We start from the raw sequence: 19,297 nt of genomic DNA, 5'->3' as shown, positions 1-19,297 counted from the left end.
CGTGTAATACTGGGGTACGTTTTTTTTACACCTCTTTAACACGTGATTAACACGAGATTTTTTACACATGTCATCAATTGCAATAATGCTTTATATCATATTTGAAGTAAGTTTTTCAACTCTAGAATATCAATTGATACGTTTTATGTTAATATCTTTGAAAAATTTCTGCAGTTGCATATTCACTTGTTTCTGCATACTCACGTGTTTTTAACGTGTCATACACGTGTTTTTTACACGCCAGTACCAAGTTTGTTTCATCTTGTTTTTCTCGTTTAAAATAATTTTTCAACTCTAGTAGGCTATTTGATACGTATTATGTTAATATCTTTAAAAAATTTCTCCAATTGCATACTCATTTTTTTCTGCATACTCACGTGTTTTTAACGTGTTATACACGTGTTTTTTACACGCCAGTACCAAGTTTGTTTCATCTTGTTTTTCTCGTTTAAAATAATTTTTCTACTCTAGTAAGCTATTTGATACGTTTTATGTTAATACTTTTAAAAAACTTCTCCAATTGCGTATCCATTTTTTTCTGCATACTCACGTGTTTTTAACGTGTTATACACGTGTTTTTTACACGCCAGTACCAAGTTTGTTTCATCTTGTTTCTCTCGTTTAAAATCATTTTTCAACTCTAGTAGGCTTTTTGATACGTTTTATGTTAATATGTTTAAAAAAATTCTCCAATTGCGTATTCATTTTTTTCTGCATACTCACGTGTTTTTAACGTGTTATACACGTGTTTTTTACACGCCAGTACCAAGTTTGTTTCATCTTGTTTTTCTCGTTTAAAGTAATTTTTAAACTCTAGTAGGCTAATTCCTATTTGATGCGTTTTATGTTAATATCTTTAAAAAATCTCTGCAATTGCATATTCACTTTTTTTTGTATACTCACGTGTTTTTAACGTGTTATACACGTGTTTTTACACGCCAGTACCAAGTTTTTTTATCTTGTTTTTCTCGTTTAAAGTAATATTTCAACTCTAGTAGGCTATTTGATGTGTTTTATGATAATATCTTTAAAAAAATTCGGCAGTTGCATATTCACTTCTTTTGTATACTCACGTGTTTTTAACGTGTTATACACGTGTTTTTTTCACGCTAGTAGCAAGTTTGTTTCACCTTGTTTCTCTCGTTTAAAATAAATTTTCAACTCTATTAGGCTATTTGTTGTGTTTTATGTTAATGTCTTTACAATAGGAATTGTGCAACTCAGGAATACAGTATTATGTAATTTTCATTAAAACCGAATTTCTCCCCTTTATTTTTCGTAAACCTTATATCGCGGTTAACAGCGGTCACCTGATTAAATATCCCTGTAAGTCTGTGACATAAAAAAATGGCACAGAATTTCACCAAGAATTTGCGTATCAGCTTAGGAGAGGACTTTTTAGAGTGACTGTTAAGTAGGCTACAAGGTTTGTGTTAATTAATCTTCCATTTATATTTAGAAATCATTAACTGATTTAAATCTACCGAAAAGCGCCTGAAGATAAAAGGTTCAATCTTTCTTTTTACCAAAAGATTGTGCACGAATCGCGATGAACATACCGAAATGGTGCAGTGCTGTTCAAAAAGGTAGCGAAAAGCTGTGCCTGTTTTTTGTCATCTATCGAAGTATGGTACCTACCTACAGGCTACAGGGCTTGCTGTAGAGTGTAGACAGTGCATTTATTTCTATTGTATGAATAGTTTTACTCGATTGGCCTATCATTTAATGTGCAGTCTTGAGAAACAACACTGATTGAAAATGCTTTACTGTCTGTGTTAAGTAAGTCCAGTCTATTTTGTGCTTCTGTAGAGTAAATATATGAAGACTATGACTGAGAGCATTTTCAGTCGTAGACTTTATATCAAGAGGTGAAGTTGATCTTGTCCTAGAGAAATGGATATTTCATGATAATGATGTTTTGGAATGTTATTGGCCTGAGCTTCCGGTTACAAGGTTCGCCAGTTATGCCTACAAAATTCAGATGTCAATCCAAATTGGAAAAAGTATCATGTACGAATTATGTATATACAAAACAGGTAAACATTAATATTAATTTATACTACCCATTAAGTTATAATACATACGGCACCTAAATAAAAGTTGGAAACAATCAGAGGTAGGGTTTTGCCAGTAGAGTACCCAATGGCCGGCTATATTATACATATATATAATTATGGTGACTTAAGAGTTAAGAGTTGGAATTCACTGGCCTTATGATTCTCTCTTACTAATTTACATTGCCAAGTGTCAAGGTTGTTTCATTCAACAATCAACATGTACCGTACCTATATGTATATAATATGTTTTCCAATATATGGAGTTTTGTGCAACAAAATTTATGTTTGCTCTGTTGTTTCTGTTGCAGCACAGCTGCTTGTTAGGGTGTTGCAGGCGCCCCATGAAATTTAAATCTTGGTTTTACCATGCTTACCTTTTTTGTGGTACTGTGTTTAGATCAGTAGACCACAAATATGAAGTTTCATAAATTTTCATCGACATTTACCTCCACCGCCGAGGCCATTTTGAGACCCACTTTTTGAAATTTTTCATGTATTTTGCCACTAGAGGGCAGTGTATAAGTTTTGCAATATTGGGGTATATTTAAAGGATGCCCTATGATGTTCTGAATTGTTTAAAAAAAAAATTGGAGAAATGGGATAAGTATATCCTAAAATATTCAAGTTTTGTCACTAATTTTTTGCACAATACTGCCCCTAGTGGTGAAAAGAAAAATTAAAATATCTTGAAAACTACTCATCATATTGTTATGGAACTTGCATGCACCTCCCATTTTTATGGGTAAGGAATTTGATTTTAGCAATATTTTTGCAAAATATTACCACTAGAGGGCGGTAGTTCTAATTTTGAACTATTTTCGTGTGAAAAGGCGATATTGTTGCATTTCTTGAGCTGTGCTTCTGAAAAATACAATTTCATGGTTTATGCACAACAAAATTTATTCAATTGTAAAGAAACTGCATGCATACCTGTACTACTGTATATCAATAAATCCAAACAGGCAATGTGAGTCTTAGTTAACACAATTTCCGCAAAGGCATTTTTGTGTTGATAAACGACGTTTTCTAAGATTTGGTATCTTTCTTCAATCCTCCTCCACCGCTTGAATATAGTTTTGCAGATTTTTTTCTTGTTTTGCTACATGAAGAAAGTCGGATACCAGTTTTACCCATCTCTCTGCTGTGTCATTACAGACTCTGAGTGCACTTATGATACCATTAGCAGAAGCATTGCTATCATCTATTTCCCACTCTTTTGGGTGTTTGACATGAAAAGTTGTTGAAATGTGCAAAAGTTCAAAAAACATTTTGCTGCTGGCATTTGCATAGGAGCACAATGACAATGAGTTATCATTAACAATGTCTGGCAGCTCTGGCTTACCGTATCCATTACCAAACCTGTTTGTAACCTGGCCATGGAAACTTGCATTTAAATGCAGCAGAGTTCTAGCCAAAGCTTCCTTTTCATCAAGAGTGACTTGTTCGAATGTTCGTCCCATAGAGCTAATGGGATCAGCTCCCCAGTTACATACCATGTGTGCCTACCTAAAGCTTTTAAAGCAGCAATACTGATAGTTTTGTCTACTGCATCATAGCTTTTGATATTACTTACCAGTTGCAAATCTTCTCGGGGTGCTGATGCAGCAATTGGACAGTTGAACCACCATCCATTAAATTAATACAAAAGCACAAAGGTCAACAAATCACTCTCATTTTTGTGTTTGTGACTTGAAAATGATTCCTTGCGGTAGAAAGTCTTACAGCATAACTGTCTTATAGCAATAGAGCTGCTTTCACATCCACCTTGCTCGATGGACTGTACCACATTTCATGAAGTTGTACTGTCCACTGTTGATTCCAATCTACACCGTCAGGCGTCATCAGGTCTAAAAGTTCTTTGTAATCACCCCTCTGATAATTTTGCATATCTCTCTCAAACTTTATGTGCTTACACTTTTCTGCTTTGAGTTGTTACAAATTCTCCTAACTTTTTTGAGGATTTTTGGTGTGCACTGTGCAGTACAGCTGCAGCATGTGGGGTTGCATTGAATCCTTTGTTCCGGAATCTTTCGAATAGTTCAATGCCTGGAGATCTTGACGTTTCGACTTACAGGGCTTCCCACACATGAGAAAGTATAACTTCTCCAATATGTTTTCTGCATGCTAGGCAGAGAAGTGGTTTGTCTAGCTTTATTTGAAAAAAAAATGCATGCAGCAGAGAGATGGCTTGAAAAAAGTTTTTGGGTGTTGTTTTAAATTTTTCTTTTTTTAAGGCCATTTCTCTGCTGCATGCATTTCTCTCTGCTGTCCATCGAGCAAGGTGGATGGGAAAGCAGCTCTATTGCTATGAGATAGTAATGCTGCAAGACTTTCTACCGCAAGGAATCATTTCCAAGTCACAAATACAAAACATAGAGTGATTTGTTGACCTTTGCAGTTTTGTATTTAATGGATGGTGGTTCAACTGTCCAATTGCTGCATCAGCACCCCGAGAAGATTTGCAACTGGTAAGTGACATCAAAAGCTATGCTGCAGTAGACAAAATTATCAGTATTGCTGCTTTAAAAGCTTTAGGTAGGCACACATGGTATGTAACTGGGGAGCTGATCCCAATAGTTCTATGGGACAAACAAGTCACTATTGATGAATAGGAAGCTTTGGCTGGAACTCTGCTGCGTTTAAATGCAAGTTTCCATGGCCAGGTTACAAACAGGTTTGGTAATGGATACGGTAAGCCAGAGCTGCCAGACATTGTTAATGGTAACTCACTGTCATTGTGCTCCTATCCAAATGCCAGCAGCAAAATGTTATTTGAACTTTTGCACATTTCAACAACTTTTCTTGTCAAACACCCAAAAAAGTGGGAAATAGATGATAGCTATGCGTCTGCTAATGGTATCATAAGTGCACTCAAAGTCTGTAATGATTCAGCAGAGAGAGTGGTAAAAGTGGTATCCGACTTTCTTCATCTAGCAAAACAAGAAAAAAATCTGCAAAACTATATTCAAGTGGTGGAGGAGAATCGAAGAAAGATACCAAATCTTAGAAAACGTCATTTATCAACACAATGAAGATGCACAACTGCCTTTGCGGAAATTGTGTTAACTAAGACTCACATTGCCTGTTTGGATTTATTGATATAGTACATGCATGCATGCAGTTTCTTTACAATAGAATAAATTTTGTTGTGCATAAACCATGAAATTGTATTCTTCAGAAGCACAGCTCAAGAAATGCAACAATATCGCCTTTTCACAGGAAAATAGTTCAAAATTAGAACTACCGCCCTCTAGTGGTAATATTTTGCAAAAATATTGCTGAAATCAAACTCCTTACCCATGAAAATGGGGGGTGCATGCAAGTTCCATAACAATATGATGAGTAGTTTTCAAGATATTTTAATTTTTCTTTTTACCACTAGGGGCAGTATTGTGCAAAAAATTAGTGACAAAACTTGAATATTTTAGGATATACTTATCCCATTTCTCCAATTTTTTTTTTAAACAATTTAGAACATCATAGAGCATCTTTTAAATGTACCTCCAATATTGCAAAACTTATACACTGCCCTCTAGTGGCAAAATACATGAAAAATTTCAAAAAGTGGGCCTCAAAATGGCCTCGGCGGTGGAGGTAAACGTCGATGAAAATTTATGAAACTTCATATTTGTGATCTACTGAGCTAAACACAGTACCACAAAAAAGGTAAGCAAAATCCGGGAGGGTCGGGGCGCCTGCAACACCCTACTGCTTGTCTTAATTAGCTGTCAATTTTTTGATATGTAATTTCCATTTAACCGCTTTAGCAGGTTGTTAGGTAGAGATGTACCGATACCAATATTTTGGCCGATACCGATATCACTTTTTTAGGCCGATACCGATATTTTGGCCGATACTTTAGTGTTACAAAAAGAAGCAATTTTGGTATTTGCAAGTAATTATATCAAATGCTAAGTTTTACCTTATTTGCATAAAACTATTAAAAAAGCTTCGAATTGGCATATTATACCAATTCAAAGTTTTTTTAATAGTTTTATGCAAATAAGGTAAAACTTAAAGCACAAGATCAAAAGTAAAACCACAAGATCTTGTGCTAAAACACAAGCCGTGGCTGGCACCACCGCGACTGACACAGTGACAAATTAGTTTAAAACGAAAAAATCCCCTAAATTCAGAATTAGTTGTGTTCAAGTTTGGCGCTTACAATAAATAAATTCCAAAATACGCCACAAAACCAACCAAATTTTGAAATTTATAGAGCAGCAAGGGGAACTTCAAATGGGCAACATTAGGTGCCAAAGGGGGCATTATTACGTCATTATGAGTGACAATGGACGGATTTGGAAGTCCTTGGCACTTGAAGATTCAAGAATCCAATCCCAACTCAATGTTGTTGCATAATAGTAGGTTTTAGTAATGAAAGGCCACCGTGATTGAGAACTGGGGTATAAGGGAAGAAACATTACATCATAATTGGGGTTTCTGAAAAATTAATAAAGGGTTTGCGCAAACTCTCCAAATAAGCAATCATAATTGATAATAAGATGTAAAATGTAAACCAAGTCATTTGTGTAGTCGTACAAAAACTATTCGACAAGTAATGTGCAACCTAAGGGCGGTAGGCACTTTAACATACTGATATCCCATTGAACCACAAACCATCAACCAATCAGAAGCTTCGCTGTTCATGACGTCATCAAGGTTGTGTTTCTCGGAACAAAGGAAAAATGCAACTTCCCACCACTGCTATTGCTCGTTTGTTGTGTAATGACCAAAAAAAGTTTAAAGTAATAATGAACTCTCTGGCTGAATGCTGAAATGGCCACAATTGGACGGACAACCTAACATCTGATGGTTCGGGTTCGTTCAATTGGATATCAGTATGTCAAAGGTCCTACCCCTAAGGGCGCTTGTCGTTTGGTTGAGAAGCTTTTGCCAGGCCAAGATTACCAAGGTAGCAAAAATGTATAATTTTGCATCGTTTTTACGTTGCTAAACGTTTAAAAAACCCATGTAACTTGGTTGTTTTTATTAAGCTGATTCTATCAGTTTGTGATTTAATTTCCACCTTTCGTTGTAATAAACTCATCAAGCTTAAACAATGTCAGAGTAAGTAGGCTGCGCAACAAACTCCCACAGCCACAGTTATCACCACTTGCTGCTGACAAGTCAAAGAACATCTATGTCTTTTGATATTGCCTATTTGCGTTGCATTTTTCTGTTTTTTTTTTATAGTGATACTTGCTCTTCGCTATTTCTGTTACGTTTAGATGATGTCACGTTATTATGCCGATTTGTGATATAATAATTTAATTCATGACGTTGTATGGATGAAAAACTTTTACAAGTTTTATACTCTGCTGAGAGTAAAAAAGAAACACAAATGATAAATATTGGAGAAATTGAGTCTCCTTACACAACTTAAAAATCGAACAACGCAAAACTGCTGAAACAAAATGTTTTGTTTAAGTGAAAGAATCACTCTAAGCAACCAATGTTGAACAGGTTGTTATTTTTCTACATCAATGTAACGTTAGTTACAACATTAAAAAAATTATATCTTTGCTTTTGTAGAAAATCCCCAGCAAACGCCTTTTTCTACGTGTTTAGTATCGGCCACAGTATCGGCCAAATTTTGCCGATACCGATACTCAAAAAATGGCCGATATCACCGATACCGATATATCTGTACATCTCTATTGTTAGGTATTATTCTATATGCAATATGCATGAGATCTTATTCTTCAGTGTATCGTTTTTACTAAGCTTGATCACTGTTATGGGAAGATGACATGTTAACATTTTGCAACACATAATTTGGCTAAAGCACTGATAAAGTTACAACATGCTGAAAATACTTCGAGACCAGCATGTGCCCCAGTTGGAGCGCGATACATTGGACAGTCCAGAATAACATAGTCGTCAGTTTGTTTTTGTGTGCGACACTTGTAGGTGTAGAGTGAGCCAACCATATCACTAAATATATTTTGTTTAAGCAAGGGAAGCAATAAGGCTGGCGGGGGGTTAGAGCGTGCCAAAAGCACGCATATTTTAGGGGAGTCCGGGGGCATGCTCCCCCGTAAAAAATTTGCAAAATTACACTCAAATTATGCATTATAGCGCTTTCTGGAAACACTTTCAGGGTAATAATTGTATGAAATTTGTAGGCAGATAAACAGCTATTAACTTATTAAAGGTAGCTGTTACACACGAATGGGCAAAAATTGCGGCTAAAATTAGAGAACACAAAAAACTCAGCTACACAAAAACCCAACAGAGTAAGCGATTCTGAAGTTGCTTCCACAGATTAGTTTAAAGAAGCGTAAATCGCATCAACTTTGCGCGATTTACGATTTGCAAAATTTATTGGTGTCTTTCTGTGTGTCTAAAACAAATCCTGGGGGTGTTAATAGCCAGATGTCTTGGAAAACGATTTAAATTTATACAAATTATATTATATTTTCAACAAAGGGTTCAACTTCGGAATCCAAACTTTGAAAATTTGGGGGGGCATGGCCCCTTTTGCCCCCCTGGCTACGCTTATGCAGTAATGATGACAAACGAAAGAAACGCCCCAGTACAGTGCCAGCCTTAGGGTATTTCGGGCCCTGTGCGAAATATGCTTTGCGGGCCCCAATGACAATGATCCAATTCAGTAGCGTAGCTAGGTATTTTGAAAGGGGAAGAGGGGTGGTTTGACGGTCGGCGGGCGAAGCCTGGCAGCGTAATTGCCGAAGGCGACACCCAGCGGCGGGGGATCTGGGAGTCCTCCCCCAGAAAACTTTGAAAAATTACGTTGAATTTGGGGCATTCTTTGAGCATGTTCAACAAAAATTTGGGTATGAATATTACTGTAAAAAGGTGTGTAATTTCCATTTAACCGCTTTAGCAGATTGTTATTATTCCATATGCAATATGCATGAGATCTTATTCTCCAGTGTATTGTTTTTCCTAATCTTGATCACTGTTATCGGAAGATGACCTGTTAATATTTTGCAACAGATGATTTGGCCAAAGCACTGATAAAGTTACAACATGCTGAAAATACTTCTGATTTGGCTTCAACAGCAGCTAGTGAAGAAGAAATAAATGATAGTAGACAACCTAAATCGAAAAGAAGAAAGCGGTCTTCCTCTGTGAGGGCACCACAGCAATCAAGTCCAGAGCGTGAACAATCAGTCCTTGATTTTCACTTGGATGACAATCAGTTGAATGTTGCAATCGACACTACGCCTGAAGTGACCAAGAACATATCTTGTGACGAATTTGTTGCGCTGCAAAGTGAAGGTTTGCACCTGGTTAAATTAAAATCTTGAAACTTGTTCGATTTACTTCGCTCAACAATTGCTCAGCTGCATCGGTGTGATGATATAGTTTTAGCTATAATTCTTCACGTCGTTTATTTATGTTTACTCTCTTTTTTATCCTACGTAACTCCCATCTTTACTCACAAGCAGCGCATTTTGAAAATTCAATTTCTCGAATTTTGGAAGATCTGTTGAGTCTCTCACGTGAGCGCCCCTACAAGAGCATTGTTCTTAATTGGCAGTATTATTTACCACTCGCTTTTCTTGTTTGGCAGCTGCTTAAATCACAACTGCCCTAGCCTGGGAGCTATTCTTTTTGTATTGTCAAAGCAAAGCACCTTTGCTAACACCAAATCATGTTAAAGCAACTATTTATTTTTCACACAGTTCGACGAATTCGAATTGCTCAACTGGAAATTATGGGAATTTTAATTCTGTCAACGAATAATTGGATATAATAATGACAAACGAAAGAAGCGCCCCAGCTCAACAAATAGAGGAACCCCCTTCGGACATTCCATCTTTTCCCATCAACAGCCTGGAGGATTTTGATCAGCTTGAACACAACCTGGGAAACAGCACTGTTCAAAATAAACTGGTAATTTTTTTTTTTACTGTTAACATGGCTGTGGAATCGGTATCACAACTCCGACTCTCCTCATAGAATAGACATACAAGAAATACTGGTTATTTTCACCCTCTTTAAAACAGTTTTGCAATGTCGTACTGCTGCAAATTTATTGAAACTTTCAACCAGCATTGACTGCAGCAAAACAACGATTCATTGATTTGCAGCAAAACAACAAATTATACATTTCCCAAAGTTTTTGACACTCTGACAATGGATAATTTTAAAATTCCTCGCAATGTAGAGCATTCCTCAATTTTATATAGGGGTCGGAGTCAGTGCAATTTTTAAAACTCCGACTCCTTTGGCTAAACAATAAACATTGTTACGGCTCTGACTCCACGGCCCTGACTGTTAACAATGAAATTTAACAGCTTGCAGTATGAGTGCGCTCTACTTTTATTCTATGGAACATAACCGTGAAGTCTAAATTTTATATGATAAATGTTGTTTTGCAGATTTCTTATTTGAGTCGGTATTTTTCGACGGACTACAAAAAGAGCGTAAAGCAACTTCTTTCTGGAGTATTTACGGATAAGCTTATGACGAAGTTTAATTGGATGGGTCAACGCGGTTCCAAGCGCCCAATTAAAGATTGCAAATTTATTTTTGTAATTTATGGTGCGTAGCCTAAACTTTAGATTTTGCACGTATACCCTGCTTAATGAACGTATGTTGCAATCTATTTTTAATATATTTGATCCGTGAAGAATTCTGTATATCTATTGCTAGCCTATTGCTTTTGTGACTAAGCACTAACTCTTTTTTGCTTACAGCATCAGTTCGAACATACAGTTACACAAAAGACACAACCATGGGCGATGTTAAAGCTGTTGTGCAAGAATTCCTCAAATCAGCTGAAAAGAAAATAAGAAGACAGTTAGTTGCAAGGACATCTTCATCCAGCACGTTTCGCCCAACTGATGATGTGTGAAACAGCTGTACTGTCTTCAGTTATATCTGTGTTTTTTGGCATGTGTGATTTTGGTACCAAATAAATTGCCATATTAAACACGGGTTTGATGTGTAAAACACGGGTTTAGAAGTCGTGTAAAACACGGGTTAGAAGTCGTGTAAAAACACGGGTTGCGTTTGTGCAAACACCCGTGTAAAACACGGGTTTAGAAGTCGTGTAAAACACGGGTTAGATGCCGCGTAAAACACGGGTTTAGAAGTCGTGTAAAACACGGGTTAGATGCCGTGTAAAACACGGGTTTAGAAGTCGTGTAAAACACGGGTTAGAAGTCGTGAAAAACACGGGTTAGATGACGTGTAAAACACGGGTTTAGAAGTCGTGAAAAACACGGGTTGCGTTTGTGCAAACACCCGTGTAATACACGGGTGCACATCACGGGTTTTACACGAGAAACTGGGGTAAAAAAACACGTATCTTTCTCGTGTTTTTCACGAGCCAATGTTTATGGGGTTATCACCTTTTCTACCTAAAATACACAATCACGAATATATTTTGCGAAATAAATTGATTGAAGTGATAGATAAGGCTTTTGACCAACGGTATACATTTTCCCGGTGTTATATGATATAAGCCGACGGAGTAATTAGCAATAAGAGAGACGTAGACCTGATGGTCACGGCCAGTAACTTTTGACGCCAAAAGGAAGCAGTAACAGATACGGTTAAACGTTGATTCGACATCAGGGTACGCCATGCACCAGCTGTTTAAATAGAAGATAATTATTTCTCAACCTATCGATAAACAAGTTGTTTTTTGAAGGGTTGAATGCTAAATAAGTTATAACATCTCTGAAACAGAGAAAACAAATTCTTGACGCGTTTTCATGACTCAATCTTTTGTAGACTCTATTCCTAGTCTGGAAAACTGACAAAAATTGATTTGTTAAACTTGTTTTTCTTTTCTGGAAAGAATAAAGGATTGCTAAAAAGGCAATTGTTCTTGTACAATCTGAAAGACCACCAGCTTTGTGGAATAATAGGCTTAGATTTAAATTTGGGTAAACCTAAGGTTTATGTCGATAAAAGAAATGTAATAATATGTTAACGCAAAGACACAGGTTAGAGGTTTTATAGAGACAACAAGCACTGGTTTGCTTAGCTAACATTTGGCACGACATGCGATACGATTACGGTATAAAATTAACACACATTTCAAAAACTGCTCCGCATTCAGCGGCACTCAATGGATGGAATACAACTCACAGACAACAACACTTCAAAAATCAAAAACTTCGCTCTGTCCAACTCGGTAACCGGGCCTGCATCATTGGTTCAAATAGTCTCTACAACAGAAGTGCAGCCTTGGCCTTATCTACGAAGTCAGGTTTTCTGGACTATACGCTCCGACTCCGATGTCTGTGACTCTAAACTCCACTCCTGCCCCAATTAGGTTGACTTCATTCTGATTCTGAGCGCAAGCCACAATCCAGGTTATTTTCATATTGTAGACTAACATGATCCTACACCTTCCCTATTTTCTATCATGAACAGGAAAGCATATTTTCAAATAAAATAATAACTGCTTAAAAACGACAACCGTTGAAGTAGGCTACACAAAAATAGAACTGTGCCAAGTAGGCCTACATAAAATATAATTGTATGCTAAAAGTAGCCTATAAACTGGCAAAAATAGGACTACGGATCCTGTTTTTGCCAAGAATTTCAGACTCCATCCCCACTCCGTTAGCTCAGTAATAACGCGCCGGGCTTAAGAACACGCGGCGCAAGTTCCACTCTCGGTTTGCGCTTAAGCAACGCATTTCAAGACTGCTCTCCATTCAGCGGCACCTAGTGACTGGAATAATTCCCCAGCAACAACACTTCAACAATCGGAAAACTTCACTCTGCCAATCTCGGTAACCGGCCCTGCGTCAAGACCCTCTAAAAGTATGCGAAGCTACCAGGAATAACCAATCAAGGGTTTGTCAGTCCAAAAACCAAATCAAACCAATTAAACCAACTCCGACTCCTAGCGAAACCAGAGATTCCGGCTCCAAAATACTCCAAAACTCCAGCTTTTAAACCACTGCTCTGCAAGGAATTTATACAAGGAATTTTCAAGGAAGATTTCTCAGTCCGAAGATGAAGATTACTACAATCAATTCAACATGTATTTGTATACTAGTCTACCGTACATAAAAAAAATAAATGACGAAAAAAATCAAACTTTTTTGACACAACTCCCACAAGGACACAAGGTTGTGTTAAAAAGCATTTGAATTACTTCATTCTTTTTTGAAAATATATTTCGAATGCTATTCTGAATCCGATGTGTAGCTAAGTTTAATAGTTTTTTTCCTTGGTCTGTCTGAAATTTTGAAAGTGGGCAGTGTGTAGCTTACTTGTCGCAGCAGTGACCGAGTGGTTAGCGCGTTGGGCTCGCAGTCGAGTGCCTGCATGTTCGACTCCAGCCACCCGCACTTGCTGTTGTTTCTCTGGACAAGAAACTTTACGACAATTGCCTCTACCCAATGATCGATTTCGAGTAATGGGTAGTACCAAATTTAAGTCATAAGTAGAGTAGACAACGGGAAACAGACATTGCAGTCGGCTGCAGCGTGGGTCAGGTGTACGTCGGAAGGCGTACACCGATGCATAGCGCTCAAGTCTGCTTTCCCGCAATGCAGGATAAAGATAATAAAACAACAAACAACAAAAAACAACTTGTGTAGCAGGAAATGAGACATAAAATGTTCATCTGGCAACTCTGTGCAACAGCTCTTGTGTGTTTCTGTTGCGGAACGGAAATACATTTGTTGATGCTTCACTTGCAGCGTTGCAACGTTTACTTCCGCTGTCGGTTCCTCCAGTTTCATCCTATTATCATGTCGATCAAAGTAAAGTAAATGAATCCCTTCAAAAACAGTCAATTGCCACAAGGGAACACGTGATGAATATCTTTTTGATAAACAATTGTCTGGGCTGCGTGTTCTTCAGCAATAGAGTGTTTAATTCTGGTGTGTGAATTTGTACTTCAGCATTTGCTGACCCTCTCTCTACTGTCTCAATCAATAAATAGTTTGTAGTTTTTGTGGCCAGTAATTCTGCAGTAGGTACGGTAGCAAAAATAGCTTTAGGAGACGATTTCAACAAGAAACAATGATGTGTATGTTGTGTCCGCCTAGCCTGCTTTACACAACTTGATAGTTCAGATTTAACTTACTTGTCACAGCACTTGTATTTGCGTGGCGGAACAAAAAGTCCAAACAGCGAGACGGTAGGCACTTTAACATTACCCACTGGTCGAAGAGGTACGCAATCATGCGTGACATGTTCAATCAATATTTGTGTTTTAGTCATAATTTCGACTTGTTAAAGTGGCTACCATTAAGATCCTTCTTGCACTCAGTTCAGTTGCAGAAGAAAAAATAGTATTAGCAGAGGGTGGGAATCGAACCCACGAAATCGAAATTATTATAGGCCTACTCCTCTGCCCTAACCATTAGGCAACGGTGGTTGTGGTGAAGCAATCAGTTAAATTTCTTTGTATCAAAATTTTTCGATCAGAATAACACGTCACGAGTCACATGACTGAAATCAGCTGAATCGCGAATGAACATGTCACGCATGATTGCGTACCTCTTCGACCAGTGGGTAATGTTAAAGTGCCTACCACGCGAGTCATTTATATACTAGCACGTTACGGGTTTCCAATACAGATTATGTAAATACACAGACACTACATCTCTTTCTTTTTCAGAATCAAACACTATTTCGAAATGTAGTCAACAGATCAAGAATTAACCCTTACGAGGTTGGGCTCCCTGGAGTCTTGCTCAGTTTGGGGGGGGCTGTCGATTCTTCTTATGCTTTAGGAGTGATATCTCTGTTATTTTTTAAGGTACGGCTTCAAACTTTGGGATTCACTTTGTAAAATTATTCACGCTGAGCATATCCGAAAATTAAACCTATGTGAATTTTAGAACTGCTCATAGACGTTGAAATGTTGAGGTGACTTATGACTTTTGGATTATTTTGCGATTAAAGCAATTGTAGCGTGAGTTTACACATTATTTTTTGGTAGAGTAATGAAGAACATGCATTGCCATGTTGTGATTAAATTTTTTTTACATAATCTCAATTTGAATCTATATTTTTCATGCAAAATAATAACTTTTCCCACGCTCAAAATAAAGCTCGCTTCTTGACTAAAAGAACAATGCTTCATCAATTACATGCAGTAATGAGATTTCTGAACGCGTATCACACCAATTTGGATTATGATCTTGTGACCTCGGTTCCAAGAACAGCAACTCCTACGCTTTATTAACAAATGTAGACCAGCTGAAGAAGCAGGGTGGCGTTTATCAAATACTATTATGTAATCCACGAAACGAATGGAAGATCATGCAACAAAAAAAGCGGTTTAAATGCAATGTATTGTAGTTGCAACAGCGTCTCTCAATGTAAGTTCAATGTGAACTCGGCTACATACAAGGCTAGTACTAGGAGTAAGATTACCCGATAAAGTCGATGATGCTTTACATAAACAGAAGTCAGAAAGAAATTCAAAATAAAACAGTTACGGTTCATTAATTAACAGAACGTCACAACGCTTTTCATCAAAAGGAAAATCTGTAATGCCTCGGGTCATTTTCTTGTGGATTCAATAAGCTCTCTAAGATTCATATGCCACACACTAAAATCCAAACAATATTTAGATTTATTCAAAGTAGTATTTATTATGCGTCAAATCATTGTGAACCTGGAGAAATACTTTACAAAGAATTAGCTGCCTTTTTTTTTTGCCTAATGGGCGTTTATGCGATAAAAATGTCAGTTTGGCAGCAAAATATTGATAAGTATTTTGATTTGGTTACAGCAATACCGGACTGCAGCAATTGGCACAAGGCTCTTGCTGCAACGTTTTTCAACTTGATTCAATGGTAAAGCAACCTGTGTTCTGTCAGGTTATGTACACACAAATTCAGAAATATTTAAGAATATGCAATGAGGCACATTGAAATTACAAGTGGCTGCACATTTACAGTTCGATAATACGAGAAATTGAATACAACGCTAATACAATCATTTCGACGTGGATTCAACATTGCAAGACGATGTAAACATGCGCGGGTTTGCAATTAGATTACTTCTCTTCTGTCCTTGTTTGTATAAAAGTCATAAAATCAGTCGTTGTATCCGTGCTAAAATTCAGCTATGCTCAAACCGCATTATATTGATATTTTCTAAATAGAAAATGGATTTATAAAATATGAATACAATACTGTTTCAGCATATAAAAATGCTGAATTTTACATCGAGTATTACGATTAGTTTTATGACCCACTTTTTATACAAAAAAGGATAGATGATTTTGATAAGCAATCTAATTGCAAAACCGCACATGTTTACAAGTATTCAACGTCTTGATATGTTGAATCAACGTAAAAATAGCTATCTGTCTAATAAAAGGAAAATCTCTCATTGAGCTCCGCGTTTTATTTAGGCTGTGGTTGAAGCCAAAGTTTATAAAACCGCAATCATTCAAATAGTTTATTCTGCGCAAAAGCAAACTTGACATACTCGTATGGAATGTGCAGGGCATAAAGGCTTTTCACAGCATTGACATTGGCCACGGTTTTTTGGTAGTTTATTTTTTGTGGCTTTGGCACCTTCTCAATAAGCAAACGCAGTAGTTGTCCACTGTGGGGACTTCGCTTTGCACGTGAATGAACCAACCCATCCTTTGGTCGATGATATCGGTGCCACCCTTTGTGAAGTCGTAAAGCTTATACAAGCCTGGCTTCTTTTTGCCGTCATCCTTGGTAATCCCCAGTAGAGGTTGCATGGTCGTCAACATCAACACATTCCGCATGCCAGAATTCTTCGTTTTTACTACATAAGAATGTAGGCTGATCAGCCTCACTCGTCTGCCAATAAATTTCGTACGAAGATTTCTCCCTACCACTCACTTGCTTCACTTCCAGGGGTATTCCTCTACGTATAGCGTTGAGGGTTCCAGCTGACGTTATACCCCTGTCAAGCAACCACTGCGCGAGTGGTATGGAGGTGTAAAAGCGGTCATACAAAATATTCCGACCTTGAAGGTCACCGTGTTGTTCCAGGCTCATCACCATTCCTTTTACCAGTTCTTCTGTTCCACGAACATAAAAATTAAATGGCTCTTCCTTCGGTTTACCTGAATAGACCGATGCCGCAAATGTGTATGGGAATCTGTTGGCGTTTACCGACTTGAACAGAAGGCCATATTTCGCAGGCTTGTTTGGATTATATTGCTTGAAGGCAATTTGTGTCCTCATGGGGTATAGTGTTTTGTCCAACGACAAGTAGTCACCTGGAATGACATGTTTGCCGCAGTTTTCGTTAAACATTTCGAAAACGACTCGAAATGCGGCCAACCGGTCATTCTTCCAACGTTGCGGCCTAGTATTTTGGTCGTCGAACGAAATGTTCGAAAATAAAAATTTAAAGCGGTTCTTGCTCATTGTTGCACTAAACACGGGATGTCCTTGCAGTTGATTGAACAATACATCCGTGGAATGATCAGCCTGTCCTAAAAGCCCCCGAAAATACTCCAATTCAACAAAGGCCAGCATCTCCTCGTTGTTGGTTGGGCCAAAATAGCAGTACCTGCTGTCATCTAAAATTCTCTCTGGCAATTGAGAAATGGGTGTGGCAATTTTTCTATTTGTTTCTTGAACAATAATGTTCAAAATGTTTAAAGAAAAAAATAGTTCCCATGCTTGCCGAGGGGTCTTGGCTTCTTTGGCTTCTCCTCTAACACCAATCGGGCCAGATATAATGTTAGCCCGGCCCCTTCTCCCATTGTGCACCGGTCTCGCATTAGACCAAGTAATGCTGACGCCGCCCTCTTGTCCGTTCTTTAGCTTTTCTACAAAAGTTGTATAAGACTTCAGTGTGTCAGGAAAACTCAACAGCATCGTAGTTGTTCATGTCGAGATAGGAATCTATGCTGTTCACCAGTCTTTTCGATGTTATAATCCGTCCTGATGGCGCAAACTCCGGTTGAACATCGCCCATGGAAGGTAACTGGTCGTCAATCTCGATCGGAATCGCTGTTGCGGAAGTTGACGGAGAAGAATCCGCTTCTTCATCTGAATCGGAGTGCCATACAGTGTTGTCAGATTGGGCGATTTATCTGCAATTGGGCTACTTTTAGTTGGGCTTGGCGCTAAAAAATGTTGGTTTGCGACTTGCGCTTTTTTGGGCTACTTTCAGACTTTAATTTGGCGCGAGACCGCGCTTTTTGGCTTTCTATTTGCATTTATTCGTCGGTATAGGTGTGAAATGTGGAACGATAAATTATAACAAATCGCAACAATTGATGCATTGTTACGCCATCATTGCTGTAACGTGCTGACCAAAAGTAACCTTACGCCTGCTGCTTTTCTTGAGTGTCCTTGCGTCATGTTGCCGTTGTGAAATCTGCGTTTGTTAGTAATTTGAAACACTAACAGTAATTGTGCCTTCTCTTGCAATTGGTAGTTTGATCCACATCTACGTAGTTTTACATTTTTTTAGCGCTGTAGCCTACATCTGCCGCATGCTGCATTGTTTGAAGCATTCTAATCACACTGAGTTTCCTTTGTTTAAATCAACCGTCTAGCACAGGGGTCACCAAGCTACGGCCCACGGGCCAGAACCGGCCGCAAACTCATTTCATCTGGCCGCCACGTGCTGCGGAAATTACAGCTGCACTACAAATGTTAGGCTAAGGAAAAAAGTTACCAATCTTTTTGTAAAGGAGTGACGTGTTCTGTTTTTATCGTTAGGCCACCACAAATGGGAACAGCCTAGGCCAAATTTGGAAAAATGTAATGTTTTTTCAAGAGAACGATGCCCTCTAGTGTATCACAGCAGGGGATAACTTTTCCACCAACCTTTCAATTTTCATAACAACTTTGCTATTCCACCGCTGACTTTGTTATTTATTGTGCTCAATTCAAGTCAATGGAGATTTTAAATAGTCGTATATCTTTTCTCAATTTACATCCGGCCCGCAGCTGTTAATCTCGCAGCAATCCGGCCCTCAGAGAAAAAAGTTTGGTGACAGCATTAAACTAAAATCAGTCTGGGTTTTGCTCAGTCATAGGGTGGTGTGTTAATTTCAGTCTTTTTTTGAAAGTCACAGTGTCAGTTTAGTTATGGTTATAGTTTAGTGATTTCGATTCAGTTCATTGTATTCTGTTTGTTATCAAAGCATTATTTGGCTGTAAAGTTTTCGATCAGGAAGTTTGTTTTTACTTTGCAATAAACTCATACTAGCAGAAAACTAAGGTATCATTTTCAGATCATCCCCACTAGCCTACTATGCTTGTACTAGGGATGTTGCTTTAACAGTTACAGCTAGATACTTCAGAAGAAGTTCAGATAATTCGACGTCC

General features: G+C 37.9%; 1 protein-coding gene across 2 annotated transcripts; it reads left to right on the top strand.

The window, feature by feature from the left end:
• The first annotated feature begins 1,376 nt into the window (after positions 1 to 1,376).
• On the top strand, positions 1,377 to 10,954 carry LOC145775690 (uncharacterized). Of its 2 annotated transcripts, none has more exons than XM_082587031.1 (4): positions 1,377 to 1,586; positions 1,890 to 2,036; positions 9,021 to 9,305; positions 9,713 to 9,917. In XM_082587031.1, the coding sequence occupies exons 1-4, from the start codon at positions 1,550 to 1,552 to the stop codon at positions 9,781 to 9,783; spliced, it is 540 nt and encodes a 179-aa protein (XP_082443157.1). In that variant the 5' UTR covers positions 1,377 to 1,549; the 3' UTR covers positions 9,784 to 9,917. The 2 variants fall into 2 exon arrangements, with proteins under 2 accessions (XP_082443157.1, XP_082443158.1); XM_082587032.1 differs by lacking the exons at positions 1,377 to 1,586; positions 1,890 to 2,036 and adding exons at positions 10,412 to 10,574; positions 10,730 to 10,954 and having other exon boundaries at positions 9,167 to 9,305; positions 9,713 to 9,923.
• Positions 10,955 to 19,297: the final 8,343 nt, after the last annotated feature.

This window comes from Aplidium turbinatum, chromosome 8 (assembly GCF_918807975.1).
Source record: "Aplidium turbinatum chromosome 8, kaAplTurb1.1, whole genome shotgun sequence".
Lineage (NCBI taxonomy): Eukaryota > Metazoa > Chordata > Ascidiacea > Aplousobranchia > Polyclinidae > Aplidium > Aplidium turbinatum.
Note: the sequence above shows the minus strand (reverse complement) of the source record. Positions and strands in the feature narration are given on the sequence as shown.

Coding starts and splice junctions, on each gene's coding strand:
- LOC145775690 (XM_082587031.1), top strand. CDS start 1,550: ATGAACATACCGAAATGGTGCAGTGCTGTTCAAAAAG. Junction 1,587..1,889: donor GTGCAGTGCTGTTCAAAAAG/GTAGCGAAAAGC, acceptor ATCTTGTCCTAG/AGAAATGGATATTTCATGAT. Junction 9,306..9,712: donor TGTTGCGCTGCAAAGTGAAG/GTTTGCACCTGG, acceptor TTTTTCACACAG/TTCGACGAATTCGAATTGCT.